The following is a 17,135-nucleotide window of genomic DNA, read 5'->3' on the forward strand; positions in this document are numbered from 1 at the left end:
AATATCTCCCCCTCGACTTTGTCCAGACCCCTCGGGGTTTTGAACACCTCAATCAAGTCTCCTCTCAACCTTCTCTTCTCCAACGAGCAGAAGCCCAGTTTCCTCAGTCTATCCATGGAACTAAAGTTCCTCATCCCTGTAACAAGCCACAGAATGTGAGAGCAAACCCGCCAGGAATCTAAAAGCGAGCGCTTTTATGAGTATATAAAAGGAAGAGAGTAGCTCAAGCGAGAGACAGAAACAGAGGCAGGAGAAATTATCATGGGGAATGAGGGAATAGTGGAGGCTTTGAACAAGTACTCGGTGTCCGTCTTCAAAGTAGAAGACGTAGGTTCAATACCAGAAATAGACGATAATCGAGGGACTGAAAAGAGTTAGGAAATGAGCAAAATTGAGAGATGAGGTTTTGAAGAATCTTCGGGGACTAAATTCTAACAAATTCGTGGGACCGGATGGCCCACACCCTCGGGATTCCCTAAAAGATAGCTGCAGTGATAGCACACATGTTAGCTATGGTTTTCCAAAATTCCATAGATTCGGATTGGCCCCACTGGTTTGGGGAAGTTGGCAAATTTGGAAGTTGGAAGGGCAGCAGGGTAGCATGGTGGTTAGCACAATTGCTTCACAGCTCCAGGGTCCCAGGTTCGATTCCCGGCTTGGGTCACTGTCTGTGTGGAGTCTGCACGTCCTCCCCGTGTGTGCGTGGGTTTCCTCCGGGTGCTCCGGTTTCCTCCCACAGCCTAAAGATGTGCAGGTTAGGTGGATTGGCCGTGATAAATTGCCCTTAGTGTTCAAAATTGCCCTTAGTGTTGGGTGGGGTTACTGGGTTATGGGGATAGGGTGGAGGTGTGGACCTTGGGTAGGGTGCTCTTTCCAAGGGCCGGTGCAGACTCGATGGGCCGAATGGCCTCCTTCTGCACTGTAAATTCAATGTAAATGTTTTAATATAATGATCACTTATTGTCACAAGTAGGCTTCAATGAAGTTACTGTGAAAAGCCCCTAGTCGCCACATTCCGGCGCTTGTTCGGGGAGGCCGGTACGGGAATTGAACCCGCGCTGCTGGCATTGTTCTGCATCGCAAGCCAGCTGTTTAGCCCACTGTGCTAAACCAGCCCATTTTACCAGGAACTAGGGAGAGAGTAAACTGTGAACAACAGGCCAGCCATTCAGTTGCTGGGGAAAGGCTGGAATCTATCATTGAGGAAGTCTTAGCAAGTACTTGGAAAAGCAGAGCAGGTCAACGTGGTTTTACTGAAGTTAAATCCCGTCTGACAAATTCATTGAAGTTTTTTGAGATTGTGGCTGGTAGGGTAGATAAAGGAGAACCAGTAGATGTCGTGAACCTGGATTTCCAAAAGACATTCGACAAAGTGCCACATGAAAGGTTAATAGGCAAGATAGGTGCACATGGAGTAGGGGATAGTACATTAGCATGGATCGAGGATTGGTTAACAGCTGGGTAACAGGGTGGGCACAAACAGGGCCTTTTCAAGTTAGCAAGTGATCGATAGTGGAGAGCCGTAAGAATCAGTGCTGGGCTCTCAGTTACTTACAATGAACCTTAAGGCCGTTCATGAACAGACAGTACCGCATCTTAGTTTGCTGATGATATTAGGTGGGAAGGTAAGCAGTGGGAAAGACACATAGAGGCTGCAAAGCGAGACAGGCAAGCTGAGTGAGACAGGTTAAGCTGGCAGACGGAGTATAATGACTTTGGTCGTCGAAAACAAAGAGCAGAATATTCTTTAAAAGGCAAGAAACTTCAAAGAGATTTGGGCGTGCTTGTGCAAGGAACACAAAGTTAGCACGCAGGTACAGCAAGTGATTAGGAGGGTAAATGACATGTTGGCCTTTAAGGCAAGAGGATCGAGTACAAGAATAAAGAAGTCTTGCTACATGTTTTTAGTGGCCACAGAGGAGTCCATCCATCCTCATCACCAATTTAGTGGCCACAGAGGCGTCTAACCCATCCTCGTCGCCAATTTAGTGGCCACAGAGGAGTCCATCCCATCCTCGTCGCCAATTTAATGGCCACAGAGGAGTCTAACCCATCCTCGTCGCCAATTTAGTGGCCACAGAGGCGTCCACCCCATCCTCGTCGCCAATTTAGTGGCCACAGAGGCGTCCACCCCATCCTCGTCGCCAATTTAGTGGCCACAGAGGAGTCTAACCCATCCTCGTCGCCAATTTAGTGGCCACACAGGAGTCCATCCCATCCCCGTCGCCAATTTAGTGGCCACAGAGGAGTCCAAAACGACAGGCACAAAGACACTTATTTTATTATGAAGTAAACTATAAGCACAGTGCACTGCAAGTCTCAGGCGGGACGACTCAAGCTCGGCGCCCATCTGGGCCGACTTTTATGACAGAGTCCGTTCCGCCACTGCTAGGCCCTCACTCCTCAGCGGGGAAGCTCATTTTCTGCGAGGCTCACGGGGAGGCGGATTGGTCCGCCCTGGAGGTCTCGTGCGGGTCATTACAATGTTTGTTTCTATAAATTTGGAGTACCCCATTTTTTTTTTCCAATTAAGGGGCAATTCAACGTGCCCATCCAGCTACCCTGCACATCTTTGGGTTGTTCGGGTGAGACCCACGCAGACACGGGGAGAATGTGCAAACTCCACACGGACAGTGACCCGGGGAAACGATCGAACCCGGGTCCTTGGCGGCGTGAGGCAGCAGTGCTAACCACTGCGCCACCATGCCGCCCAGGTTATACACGGTTTTGAGTCCACACCTGGAGTAGTGAATGCAGTTTTGACCTCCATTTTATTTAGAAAGCACTTACTTGCATTGGAGGCTGGGCAGCGAAGGTTCAGCAGATTGGCCCCCGGGTGAGGGGGTTATCCTGTGATGAGGGGCTGAGTAAATTGGGTTTATTCTCTGAAGGATAGAAGAATGAGAGGTGATCCCATTGAGACGGACAGGATTCTGAAGGGGTTTGACGGTGGGCGCTGAGGGATTCTCCCCGCTGGTCGGGGAATCTAAAACACAGGGGATACAGTCTCAGAATAAGTGAGTCGGCTATTTTGGGATTGAGTCAGCCATTTTGGAACTGGGTGCGGAGACATTTCTTCATTCAGGGGGTTTTATGAATCTTTGGAATTCTCCACCCCAGAGAAGTTGTGGGGGCTCCGTTGTTGAATATATTTAAGGCTGTGGGGGGTGGACAGATTTTGGTCTCTTGGGGAATTAAGGAATAAGGGGAATGGGCTTGAAAATGGACTTGAGGCCCACAGTCAACCAGGATCGTATTGAATGGCAGGGCAGGCTCGACAGGCCGTCTGGTCTATTTGTGCCCCAATTTTTCTTGTGTTTCTATTCTTGTAAATTCTCCAGCACTGTGGCCCTTGGTGGCACCTCAGAGTGGGAAAGTTGTGAGTGCAAGCCCCACTCAAGGCACTTGGAGCCCAACGTCCAGGCCATCACTCCCAGTGCAGCACTGGCGACTTTAAACTGAGACCCTGTACTCCTCTCAAGCACGTGTAAAAGTTCCTATTTTGACGCTATTTCGAAGAAGAGCTGGAGAGATTTCTCCGGTGCCTGAGGAGCAATATTTATCCCCCAATCCATATCTCAAATAAAAACAGGTGATCTGGGTCATTGATCACCTTGCTGTTTGTGGGAGCTTTCTGTGCACAAATTGATTGGCAAGTTTCACGTTGTAACAGTGACGACAATTCAACCAATCTCATTGGCTGTGAAACGCTTTCACAAAATCGCCCAAAGATTGTTTCTGTTCAAATAATAGTCCAGTACCCTTTCGGACACCTCGATTGAACCTGCCTCCACCACACTTCCAGGCAGCACATTCCAGATCCCGACCACTTGTGAGGCGAAATTCTCCATAATTGGCGCGATGTCCGCCAAAAACGGCGCGAATCAGTCCGGCATCGCGCCGCCCCAAAGGTGCGGAATCCTCCGTATCTTGAGCGGCCGAGCCCTAACCTTGAGGGGCTAGGCCCGCGCCGGACTGATTTCCGCCTCGCCAGCTGGCGGGAAAGGCCTTTGGTGCCCCGCCAGCTGGCGCGGAAATGACATTGCCAAGCGGCGCATGTGCGGGAGCGTCAGCGGCCGCTCACGGCATCCCCGCGCATGCGCTGTGGAGGGCGTCTCTTCCGCCTCCGCCATGGTGGAGACCGTGGCGAAGGCGGAAGGAAAAGAGTGCCCCCACGGCATAGGCCCGCCCGCTGATCGGTGGGCCCCGATCGCGGGCCAGGCCACCGTGGGGGCACCCCCCCTGGGCCAGATCGCCCCGCCCCCCCCCCAGATCCCCCCCCCCCCCCAGGATTCCGGAGCCCACCCGCGCCGCCTTGTCCCGCCGGTAAGAGAGGTGGTTTAATCAACGCCGGCGGAACAGGCATTCCAGCAGCGGGACTTCGGCCCATCCGGGCCGGAGAATCGCCGGGGGGGGGCGGGGCCGCCAATCGGCGCGCCGCGATTCCCGCCCCCGCCGAATATCCGGTGCCGGAGAATTCGGCAACCGGCGGGGGCGGGATTCACGCCAGCCCCCGGCGATTCTCCGACCCGGCTAGGCCGAAGACTCCGACCCGGCGGGGGGTCGGAGAATCTCGCCCGTGATCTTTTCTCACCTGCCAGATTTGCTTCCTTTGCTTTGTGAGGGCCGATGAACGTGGGAGGCGCTAAATAAATGCAAGGGCTGCTTCCCTTGAATACGTTTGCCAGCCTCAATCCCAGCCACCAGATCCCCATACCTCCATCCCCACAGCCAAGGAAACACAGTCGGCGTTGTAATGCGAATGTTGATAACCAACGTGTATACATCAAGATCCCACAAATGGGCAATGCCCCGATACTCTGTCTTCGTGGCTGCGGGTTAAGGGGTAAACATCGGCGCAGGGCGCCAGGCCGACAATCTGCCAGCAGGTCCTATCTGACAGGGCAGATGCATCCTCTCTTTCAGCGTCTCAACCAAAAGATGGTGGCAGGAATTCTACGACCGTCGGGATTCTCTTTTTCCGCCGGCTGTGTGGAGTAGAAGATTGGGCGGCACGCTAGCACAGTGGTTAGCACAGTTGCTTCACAGCTCCAGGGTCCCAGGTTCGATTCCCGGCTTGGGTCACTGTCTGTGCGGAGTCTGCACGTTCTCCCCCGTGTGTGCGTGGGTTTCCTCCGGGTGCTCCGGTTTCCTCCCACAGTCCAAAGACGTGCAGGTTAGGGTGGATTGGCCGTGATAAATTGCCCTTCGTGACCGAAAAAGGTTGGGTGGGGTTATGGGGATAGGCTGGAAGCGTGGGCTTGGGTCGGGTGCTCTTTCCAAGGGCCGGCGCAGACTCGATGGGCCGAATGGCCTCCTTCTGCATTGTCCAAAATTCTATCATTCGCCCAGAAACTTGCGGCTGAGGGTGGGGTCGAGACCGGGCAACCCCACCCGCCAACGCCACCCCGCCCACCTCAATTAACGGCACGGGGTGTCGCGGTTCAGGGTCAGCGATTAGGGGGCGGGAGTGGGTCATGAACCCGCCGCCTTCAGGCTGGTTTGGTCAACATCGCTTGCCCATTGGGCGACGACCAGCGGCTGTGACGGGCACCGTCAGAACGGGAATTGTTAAGCCGGGAGTGGGGCCCTGCGATTCTCACATTACCTTGACATCTTTCCACACAGGCTCCCAGAAGTGGGTGCGGTTCCTGCACAAAACAAGGACTCGTCACATCAGCAAGGCAGAGTGCAAGGTTGCCTGGGGCAACAGGATAGACGAGGACGTCATTTGCGCAAAGAACACTGGTCCCAATAACACGGGCTGCCCAGTAAGTCGACATATAAATTCTCTGAGGTATGAGGTGGGTGAAGGCGGGGGTGCAGGCAGCAAACCCACTCAGCCACCCCGCAGCCCAACCCCCCCCCCCCCCCCCCCACCTACGCCCCACCCCACCCCTGGTTTTGAGAAGGTGGTTTAACCCGCACCTCCAGCAGTGCGGCACTCCCTCAGTACTGCACTGGGAGTGTCGGTCTTTGGATGTTCGAGTGAGACTCGTACCCAAACCCTCCTCTTTTCCCCTCGCTTTCCATACGGATTAACGGCACGAGTAGGCCACTCGGCCCCTCGAGCCTGCTGCTCCACTCAACAAGACCACGGCTGATCTGATCGCAACTTCAACCACATTCCTGACAACCCCAAAAACCTTTCACCTCCTCCATATAACCTTTCACCCCGATAACCTTCCACCTCTTCCATATAACCTTTCATCCCGATAACCTTTCACCCCCTCGTTAATCGAGAATCTATCCTGCTCTACTTTAAAAATATTCCGAGATTCTGCTTCCGCCGCCATTTTGAGGAAGAAAGTTCCGGAGACTCCGCCCCCTCTGAGAGAAAATATTTCTCCTCATCTCCGTCTTAAAGGGGCCACCCCCTTATTTTTAAACATTGACCCCCCCCCCCCCCGCCCGGTTCTAGATTCTCCCACAAGAGGAAACGTCCTCTCCACATCCCCCACCTGTCGACACCCCCTCAGAATCTTAAAGGTTTTGATCGAGTCGCCTCTCGCTCTTCAAACTCCAGGGTTCCCGCCTCTCCCACCCTTTCAGGCAGCGAGTTCCAGACTCCCAGCATCCTCTGGGGGTAAAGGTTTTCCCTCAAATCCCCTCCAAATCTCCTGCCCCTGACCTTAAATCTCTGCCCCCTGGTTATTGACCCCCTACTAAGGGGGAAAGTTCCTTCCTATCCACCCTATCAATGTCCCTCATAATTCTGTCCCCCTCGATCAGGCCCCCCCTCGGCCTTCTCTGCTCCAAGGAAAACAACCCCGGCCTAACCAGCCTCTCTTCATAGCTGGGACGCTCCAGCCCAGGCAGCATCCTGGTGAATCTCCCCTGCACCCTCTCCAGCGCAACCACATCCTTCCTACAGTGTGGCGACGAGAACAGCACACCGTACTCTAGCTGCGGCCTAACCAGCCTCTCCCCATAGCTGAGACGCTCCAGCCCAGGCAGCATCCTGGTGAATCTCCTCTGTACCCTCTCCAGCGCAACCACATCCTTCCTATAGTGTGGCGACGAGAACAGCACACAGTACTCTAGCTGCGGCCTAACCAGCCTCTCCCCATAGCTGGGACGCTCCAGCCCAGGCAGCATTCTGGTGAATCTCCCCTGCACCCTCTCCAGCGCAACCACATCCTTCCAAGAGTGTGGCGACGAGAACTACACCCACTCTAGCTGCGGCCTAACCAGCGTTTTATACTGCTCTGTCGTAACCCCCCTGCTCTTATATACCACGCCTCGGTTAATAAAGGCTTCCATACGCCTCCCTAACCACCTTATCTACCTGTCCTGCTGCCTTCAGGGATCTATGGACATGCACCCCAGGGTCCCTCTGGTCCTCAGTCCTTCCCAGCATCCTGCCGTTCATTGTGTACTCCCTGGCCTTATCGGTCCTCCCAAAGTGCATCCCCTCCCACTTTTCAGGGTTAAATTCCATCCGCCGCTGGTCTGCCCATCTAACTAGCCCGTCTATATCCTGCCATGGAGCCATTCGGCCCATTGTCCCTATGCTGGCTCTTTGAAAGAGTGATCCAATTGTCCCCACTCTCCCCATTATTTCCCCCAAAGTCCTTCAGGGGTTTATCCATTTTGTCTTTTGGTTGTTCCTATCGGATCCCCTTCCACTGCCAGGGTAGGCACAGCGTTCCGGATCCCGACAACTTGCTGTGTTAATCAGGGTTCTCCTCGCCTGTCCCTCATCAACAGAGAGCCATTGGGAACGCGGAAGGGTCCCACTAAATTCAACAAGTCCCTAACAATGGATAACTTCCCACCTTCCAGGATCTCAAATCCCTTCATTCCTCTGAAACCCATTCTTGTGCCTATTTATAATCTCCGGAACCCTTTCAAGTCTCACCAAAATTTCCTTTTCGCTCCTAGCCCTCCAAGTGGTATCAACAAAGTCCGACATGGGATCATAGAATCCCTACAGTGCAGAAGGAGACCATTCGGCCCATCCGGTCTGAACCGACCCTCTGAAAGAGCACCCGACCCAGCTACGCTCCCCCCCCCCCACTATGCACGTAACCCCACCAACCCTGCACATCTCTGGACACTAGGGGTTAAATTATCACGGTCAACCCACTTAACCAGCACATCTTTGGACTGTGGGAGGAAACCGGAGCAGCCGGAGGAAACCCACGCAGGCACGGGGGGAGAACGTGCAAACTCCACACAGGCAGCCACCCGAGGCCGGAATCGAACCCGGGTCCTTGGCGCCGTGAGGCAGCAGTGCTAACCCAGTGGGCCACAGTACCGCCCATCATCCCCATTGCCTGAGTAAGTGAGTGTAAAACGGTGGCTCTGTCGTGTTGAGCAGGCCACTATTCTGCTCTCTGTCCATCTCTCAGGGAATGGTCGTACAACTTGGTGCAATGATGGTTCAGGGAACGACGGCAGCAATTGTCACCCCCCGAGATTCCTGCCCCTGACAGAATCTGAGTAAGTGGTGGTGGGGGGGGGGGCAGCCCCAAAACTCAAACGGTCTCTTTTATCTTTACAGGTGGAAGCCGGGAGCCCGCTGATCTGTCTGTCCCAACGCGCCAGCCGCTGGGTCTTGATGGGCATCCTGACCATGGCGCCCCGCGACTGCCAATCAGCCGCCGTCTACACCCGCCTGGCTCACTACATCGGCTGGGTAAAGGCCCGGACAGAGGCCACCGGCAAACCCTTCATCCCGCTCATCCCCGCCGCTCCTGATCTCCTCCAGCAGGAGGGGTCAGCATGGGGGTCGGGGTTGGGGTCAGGGCCAAGGTTAACGTCAGGGTCGAGGTCAGGCTCGGGGGAGAGACCAGAGACCGGGCCTGCCGCCGACATCGCGGCCAGGGCTGGGGGGCAGAGGCACTGGCGGTGGAAGGACAGGTTCCAGCCGGAGTCGCTGGCCAGGCAAGGGGGGACCCTGAACCGGGGAGGGGCGGCGACCCCCCTCCTGCTCCGGGTAACCTGCTGCGCCCTCTCCCTGCACAGCATGTGTCTGCTGGTCATCTAGCAGAGGCGGCGCGATCGAAAGAATAAAGAGGGAAAATAAAGCCTTTCTTTTCACCCATTGCTTTCGCTTCCTTTGTACAATCCGAGATAGCTAAGGCCATTCGGCCCATCCATCCCAGTGTTTATCCAACCTAATGTTTCCTCATCCCACCAGGGTGGGTCTCACATCATCAGCGTTTATGCAAATCCAGCCCTCGGGTGGAATTTTCTGCCCTCCGCCCCCCACCCTGCCCGCCAGCAACATATTTCTTCGCAATGGGGAGGGTGCCCTCTGTTGGCCGGCGGTGGGGTAACCAGTCCCACCAATGTCGCCAGGGTTTCCTGTTGCTTTCAAACACAAACATGCACACACACACAAACATGCACTCACACACAAACATGCACACACTCACACAAACACACATGCACAAACACACACATAAACATTCACACACACACAAACATGCACTCACACACAAACATGCACACACATGCACACACTCACACAAACACACATGCACAAACACACACATAAACATGCACACACGCACACAAACATGCACAGACACTCACACACAAACATGCACTCACACACAAACATACACACACAGGCACACAAAGTCACATGCACGCACTCGCACACAAACATGCACACACACACAAACATGCACACACACACAAACATGCACACACTCACACACAAACATGCACAACACTAACATGCACACACACAAACATGCACACACAGTCGCACACAAACATGCACGCACTCACACACAAACATGCACACACACTCACACTAACATGCACACACACACACAAACATGCACACACACACACACAAACATGCACACACACACACATGCACACACAAACATGCACACACAAACATGCACACACACACACAAACATGCACACACGCTCCCACACAAACATGCACACACACACACAAACATGCACACACACTCACACACAAACATGCACACACACTCACAGACAAACATGCACACACACACACAAACATGCACACACACTCACACATAAACATGCACATACACTCACAATCAAACATGCACACACACTCACACACAAACATGCACACACCCTCACACACAAACATGCACAGACACAAACATGCACACACACTCACACACAAACATGCACACACACTCACACACAAACATACACACACAAACATGCACATGCACTCACACATAAACATGCACACACACTCACACATACACACTCACACACAAACATGCACACACACTCACACACAAACATGCACACACATACACAAACATGCACACACACACCCATACACACACACTCACACATACACACAAATATGCACTCACACACCAACATGCACACACTGGCACACAAACATGCACACACACTCACATGCACGCACTCGCACACTAACATGCACACACGCACAAACATGCACACACGCACAAACATGCACACACACACAAACATGCACACACAAACGTGCACACACACACACAAACATGCACGCACTCACACACAAACATGCACACACACTCCCACTAACATGCACACACACAAACATGCACACACACTCACACACAAACATGCACGCACTCACACTAACATGCACACACAAACATGCACACACACACACAAACATGCACACACACACAAACATGCACACACACTCACACACAAACATGCACACACACAAACATGCACACACACTCACACACAAACATGCACACACACACACAAACATGCACGCACTCACACTAACATGCACACACAAACATGCACACACACACACACACATGCACACACAAACATGCACACACGCACACACAAACATGCACGCACTGACACACTAACATGCGCACACACTCACGTGTGTGTTTGACGTGAAAACTATATACAATTAGTGCGATTATGTACAGTGGTTGGGAAAGAAAAGTCCATGTTGACGGTCCGGAGTCCATCAAAGGTTCAGCCGGTCCGGTGCTTTGGTGCTTTGTTGGGAGCGGCGTAACGGTGGCGGCGAAGTCGGTGCTGGCGGTGGTGGAGGCGGCACCGATGGCGGTGATGCTGGCCAGTCATCGGGGAACTCCGGGAGCATGCAGAAATCCTCTTCGTCCTCTTGTGCGGAAAGGTGGGGTGGGGGTGGTGGTCTGGTGGTGTCAATATTGGTGACGTGGTGGGAGGGGGGGGGGGGTGCATGGGTGGGGGGGGGGGTGTTGGGGTGGAACCTGACGGTACCAGGTCCCTGAGTGAGACGGTATCTTGGCGGCCGTCGGGGAACTCAACGTAGGCATATTGAGGGTTGGCGTGGAGCAGGTGAACCCTGTCCACCAAGGGGTCCGCCTTGTGGAGTCGGACGTGCCTACGGAGAAGGACCGGTCCTGGAGCAGCGAGCCAGGTCGGGAGTGACACCCTGGATGTGGACTTCCTGAGGAAGGTAAAAACACGTTCATGGGGTGTGTTATTAGTGGAGGTGCACAATAGTGACCGGATGGTGTGCAGAGCGTCAGGGAGGACCTCCTGCCAGCGAGAGGCTGGGAGGTTCCTGGACCGTAGGGCCAGCTGGACGGCCCTCCAAACCGTCCCATTCTCCCGTTCTACTTGCCCGTTTCCCCGGGGTTGTAGCTGGTCGTCCTGCTGGAGGCGATACCCCTGCTGAGCAGGAACTGACGCAGCTCATCGCTCATGAATGAGGATCCCCTGTCACTGTGGATGTAGGCGGGGAAACCGAACAGTGCGAAGGTGGTGCTGAGGGCCTTGATGACGGTGGCAGACGACATATTGGGGCATGGGATGGCGAAGGGGAATCTGGAGTACTCATCGACCACACTGAGAATGTACGTATTACGGTCGGTGGGGGGGAGGGGCCCTTTGAAATCCACGCTGAGGCGTTCAAAGGGGTGGGAAGCCTTCACCAGGCGCGCGCGGTCCGGCCGGTAGAAGTGCGGCTTGCACTCCGCACAGACCTGGCAGTCCCTGGTGACTGTCCTTACTTCCTCGACGGAGTAGGGCAGATTGCGAGCTTTGACCAGATGGTACAAACGAGTGACCCCCGGGTGACAAAGGCTGTCGTGTAGGGCCCGGAGTTGGTCCACTTGTGCGCTGGCACATGTACCTCGGGAGAGACGTCTGGGGGCTCGTTGAGTTTACCGGGGCGATACAAGATCTTGTAATTATAGGTGGAGAGCTCGATTCTCCACTGAAAGATTTTGTCATTATTGATCTTGCCCCGCTGTGTGTTATTGAACATGAAGGCTACCGACCGTTGGTCCATAAGGAGAGTGAATCTCTTACCGGCCAGGTAAAGCCTCCAATGCTGCACAGCTTCAACGATAGCTTGGGCCTCCTTCTCGACAGAGTGTCGAATTTCAGAGGCATGAAGGGTGCGGGAAAAGAATGCCACGGGTCTGCCTGTCTGGTTTAGAGTGGCGGCAAGGGCGACGTCTGAAGCGTCGCTTTCTACTTGGAAAGGCAGTGACTCGTCCACTGCGCGCATCCCGGCCTTGGTATCCAACCCCGTGCTGTACCTGTCCTGGGAGTGTTTGATGGGGACAGTGTAGAGGGAGCTTTACTCTGTATCTAACCCCGTGCTGTACCTGTCCTGGGACTGTTTGATGGGGACAGTATAGAGGGAGCTTTACTCTGTATCTAACCCCGTGCTGTACCTGTCCTGGGAGTGTTTGATGGGGACAGTGTAGAGGGAGCTTTACTCTGTATCTAACCCTGTGCTATACCTGTCCTGGGAGTGTTTGATGGGACAGTGTAGAGGGAGCTTTACTCTGTATCTAACCCCGTGCTGTACCTGTCCTGGGAGTGTTTGATGGGGACAGTGTAGAGGGAGCTTTACTCTGTATCTAACCCTGTGCTGTACCTGTCCTGGGAGTGTTTGATGGGACAGTGTAGAGGGAGCTTTACTCTGTATCTAACCCCGTGCTGTACCTGTCCTGGGAGTGTTTGATGGGGACAGTGTAGAGGGAGCTTTACTCTGTATCTAACCCCGTGCTGTACCTGTCCTGGGAGTGTTTGATGGGGACAGTGTAGAGGGAGCTTTACTCTGTATCTAACCCCGTGCTGTACCTGTCCTGGGAGTGTTTGATGGGGACAGTGTAGAGGGAGCTTTACTCTGTATCTAACCCCGTGCTGTACCTGTCCTGGGAGTGTTTGATGGGGACAGTGTAGAGGGAGCTTTACTCTGTATCTAACCCCGTGCTGTACCTGTCCTGGGAGTGTTTGATGGGGACAGTGTAGAGGGAGCTTTACTCTGTATCTAACCCCGTGCTGTACCTGTCCTGGGAGTGTTTGATGGGGACAGTGTAGAGGGAGCTTTACTCTGTATCTAACCCCGTGCTGTACCTGTCCTGGGAGTGTTTGATGGGACAGCACAGAGAGAGTTGTACTCTGTATCTCTGTGCAGTGTTTGAGCCACTATGCTGGTTTACGTTGCTCTGCTCATGCAAACATTGGGCTGCGACGTGCCTTGTTGGAACTTGGCTGGTTTTGGAGTGGCATCAGCGACCTCTCAGTGGGTCACTGTGGGTGGGAACCTCATTAATGCAGAGATGCAGAAACACACAGGCATTCAGCCATAACAGCAAGGAGATTGAATGGGTTCCATTTGGCAATGTTCCACTCCAGATGAAAGAACAACAGTTTTTGACAGGGCCAACAATGGGAGTGTTTCCACCGGCCCGACTGATTAATCAGGAACCTGTTTGAAAACTTACAGAATCAGACGGGTGACAGTCTGGGACATCCCCACGGAGTCATGCATTGTTTCTTGAATGTCTGCATCACTCATTCCATCTTGCTTTCGGGCATTGATGCTGGCTATGTGATTTTTGGGAAATGTCCGTCACCCTTGGCCGGGTCAACCAGTCTTGGATCAGGTGTAAGCAGCAGACTGAAATCCCCCTCACTTCAGCATCGTGTCTGAGGCTCCTCACCTTCGCCGAGGGGCGGGGCATGACGCAAAGATTGCCCTATGAGGCCACACAGTCCAGAGGGTCTCCCCCAGGAAACAATCGAAACTCGGCATGTCCACATTGACTCTTACCAACTTTTACAGATGCACTTTAGAAAGCATCGTACCGGGCTGCATCACAGCCTGGTATGGCAACTGCTCGGCCCAGGACCGCAAGAAATTTGGCATGTCAGCTACGACTCTCGCCAACTTCTACAGATGCGCCATAGAAAGCATTCTTTCTGGTTGATCACAGCTTGGTATGGAGCCTGCTCTGCCCAAGACCGCAGGAAACTACAAAAGGTCGTGAATGTAGCCCAGTCCATCATGCAAACCAGCCTCCCATCCATCGACTCTGTCTACAATTCCCGCTGCCTCTGAAAGGCAGCCGGCATAATCAAGGACCCCACGCACCCCGGACATACTCTCTTCCACCTTCTTCCACCAGGAAAAAGGTACCAAAGTTTGAGGTCACGTACCAACCGACTCAAGAACAGCTTCTTCCCGACTGCCATCAGACTTTTGAATGGACCTACCTCGTATTAAGTTGATCTTTTCTCTACACCTTGCTATAACTGTAACATTATATTCTGCAGCCTCTCCTTCCTTCCCTATGTACGGTGTGCATTGTAACCCCATCTAACCGGCACATCTTTGGACACTAAGTAGAAATTTATCACGGCCAATCCACCTAACCTGCACATCTTTGGACTGTGGGAGGAAACCGGAGCACCCGGAGGAAACCCACGCAGACACGGGGAGAGGACGTGCAGACTCCACCCAAGGCGGGAGTTGAACCTAGGACCCTGGAGCTGTGAGGCAGCAGTGCTAACCCACTGTGCCACCGTGCCGTCCCTGGACTAGTTGGGCCGAATGACTTGCTTCAGTGTTCTCTGACCCCCGTAACCTAACCCTTTATAAGAGACTGGTTAGGCCTTAGGTGGAATATGATGGGTGTCAAACCTTCGGGAGGATTTAAGGTCCCAGAGAAGGTGCGGATGTGATTGACGAGGATGGTAGGAAGGAATCAGTTGTCTGGTGGAGGTGGGATTGTTCTCCGTAGAGCAGAGAGGTTAAAGGGGTGATTTAATAGAGTTTCTCAAAGTCATGGGCAGTTTCTAACAAGTAAATAAAGATAGGTGGTGGCAAGGTTGTATTGCCACTGGGATAGTTATCCAGAGTCCCAGATTAAAAATCTGGGAGACAAGGGTTCAAATTCCTCCATGGAAGCTGGTGGAATTTATGTTCAATTAATAACATTTGGAATTTCAACCAAATCTCCGTGATAATGAACACAAACTATCATCGATTGTTGTAAAAATCTACCTGGCTCACTGACGCCCCTTTTCAAGGTCAGCAAATCTGCCGTCTTTACCTGGTCTGGCCTACGTGTGACACCTGAGACTCCTTACAGAGCAGAAGGAGGCCATTTGGCCCATCGAGTCCGCACCAACCCTCTGAAAGAGCACCGTACCTAGGCACCCGCTCTACCCCTGTAACCCCACCTAAGCTGCACATCTCTGGTACACAAAAGGGCAATTTATCACGGCCAATCCACCCTAACCCGCACATCTTTGGACTGTGGGAGGAAACCGGAGCACCCGGAGGAAACCCACGCACACACGGGGAGGACGTGCAGACTCCGCACAGACAGTCACCTGAGGTCGGAATCGAACCCAGGGCCCTGGCGCCGTGAGGCAGCGGTGCTAACCATTGTGGCTGGAGAGCCGCCCAAGGACCCAGAGCAACACATAAATGGTCGAACAAACCACTCAGTTCAAGGGCGGCAATTGGGGACGCTGGTATGACCAGCGCCGGGCACAACCCATGACCAGCGCCGGGCACAACCCATGACCAGCGCCGGGCACAACCCATGACCAGTGCCGGGCACAACCCATGACCAGCGCCGGGCACAACCCATGATCAGTGCCGAGCACAACCCATGACCAGCGCCGGGCACAACCCATGACCAGCGCCGGGCACAACCCATGACCAGCGCCGGGCACAACCCATGACCAGTGCCGGGCACAACCCATGACCAGCGCCGGGCACAACCCATGATCAGTGCCGAGCACAACCCATGACCAGTGCCGGGCACAACCCATGACCAGCGCCGGGCACAACCCATGACCAGCGCCGAGCACAACCCATGACCAGCGCCGGGCACAACCCATGACCAGTGCCGGGCACAACCCATGACCAGCGCCCGGCACAACCCATGACCAGCGCCAGGCACAACCCATGACCAGTGCCGAGCACAACCCATGACCAGCGCCGGGCACAACCCATGACCAGCGCCGAGCACAACCCATGACCAGCGCCGGGCACAACCCATGACCAGTGCCGGGCACAACCCATGACCAGTGCCGAGCACAACCCATGACCAGCGCCGGGCACAACCCATGACCAGCGCCGAGCACAACCCATGACCAGTGCCGGGCACAACCCATGACCAGCGCCGGGCACAACCCATGACCAGTGCCGAGCACAACCCATGACCAGCGCCGGGCACAACCCATGACCAGCGCCGGGCACAACACATGGCCCATGCCGGGCACAACCCATGACCAGCGCTGGGCACAACCCATGACCAGTGCCGAGCACAACCCATGACCAGTGCCGAGCACAACCCATGACCAGTGCCGAGCACAACCCATGACCAGCGCCGGGCACAACCCATGACCAGAGCAGAGCACAACCCATGACCAGTGCCGGGCACAACCCATGACCAGCGCCGGGCACAACCCATGACCAGCGCCGGGCACAACCCATGACCAGCGCCGGGCACAACCCATGACCAGTGCCGAGCACAACCCATGACTAGTGCCGGGCACAACCCATGGCCAGCACCGAGCACAACCCATGACCAGCGTCGGGCACAACCCATGACCAGCACCGAGCACAACCCATGACCAGCGTCGGGCACAACCCATGACCAGCACCGGGCACAACCCATGACCAGCGTCGGGCACAACCCATGACCAGCGTCGGGCACAACCCATGACCAGCGCCGGGCACAACCCATGACCAGCGCCGGGGACAACCCATGACCAGTGCTGAGCACAACCCATGACCAGCGCCGGGCACAACCCATGACCAGCGCCGGGCACAACCCATGACCAGTGCCGAGCACAACCCATGACCAGTGCCAGGCACAACCCATGACCAGCACCGAGCACAACCCATGACCAGC

The 17,135-nt window shown here is 54.5% G+C and overlaps 1 protein-coding gene across 1 annotated transcript in view; it reads left to right on the forward strand.

The window, feature by feature from the left end:
* LOC140404575 (chymotrypsinogen B2-like) overlaps positions 1-17,135 on the forward strand; it is an 81,433-nt gene that overhangs the window by 47,825 nt on the left and 16,473 nt on the right. Inside the window, exons 4-5 of the mRNA XM_072493178.1 lie at positions 5,629-5,771; positions 8,507-8,745. Coding sequence (XP_072349279.1) covers positions 5,629-5,771; positions 8,507-8,745 — 382 coding nt within the window. The remainder of the gene's footprint in view (positions 1-5,628; positions 5,772-8,506; positions 8,746-17,135) is intronic.

The sequence above is a fragment of the Scyliorhinus torazame genome, chromosome 31 (genome assembly GCF_047496885.1).
Source record: "Scyliorhinus torazame isolate Kashiwa2021f chromosome 31, sScyTor2.1, whole genome shotgun sequence".
NCBI classification, from domain to species: domain Eukaryota; kingdom Metazoa; phylum Chordata; class Chondrichthyes; order Carcharhiniformes; family Scyliorhinidae; genus Scyliorhinus; species Scyliorhinus torazame.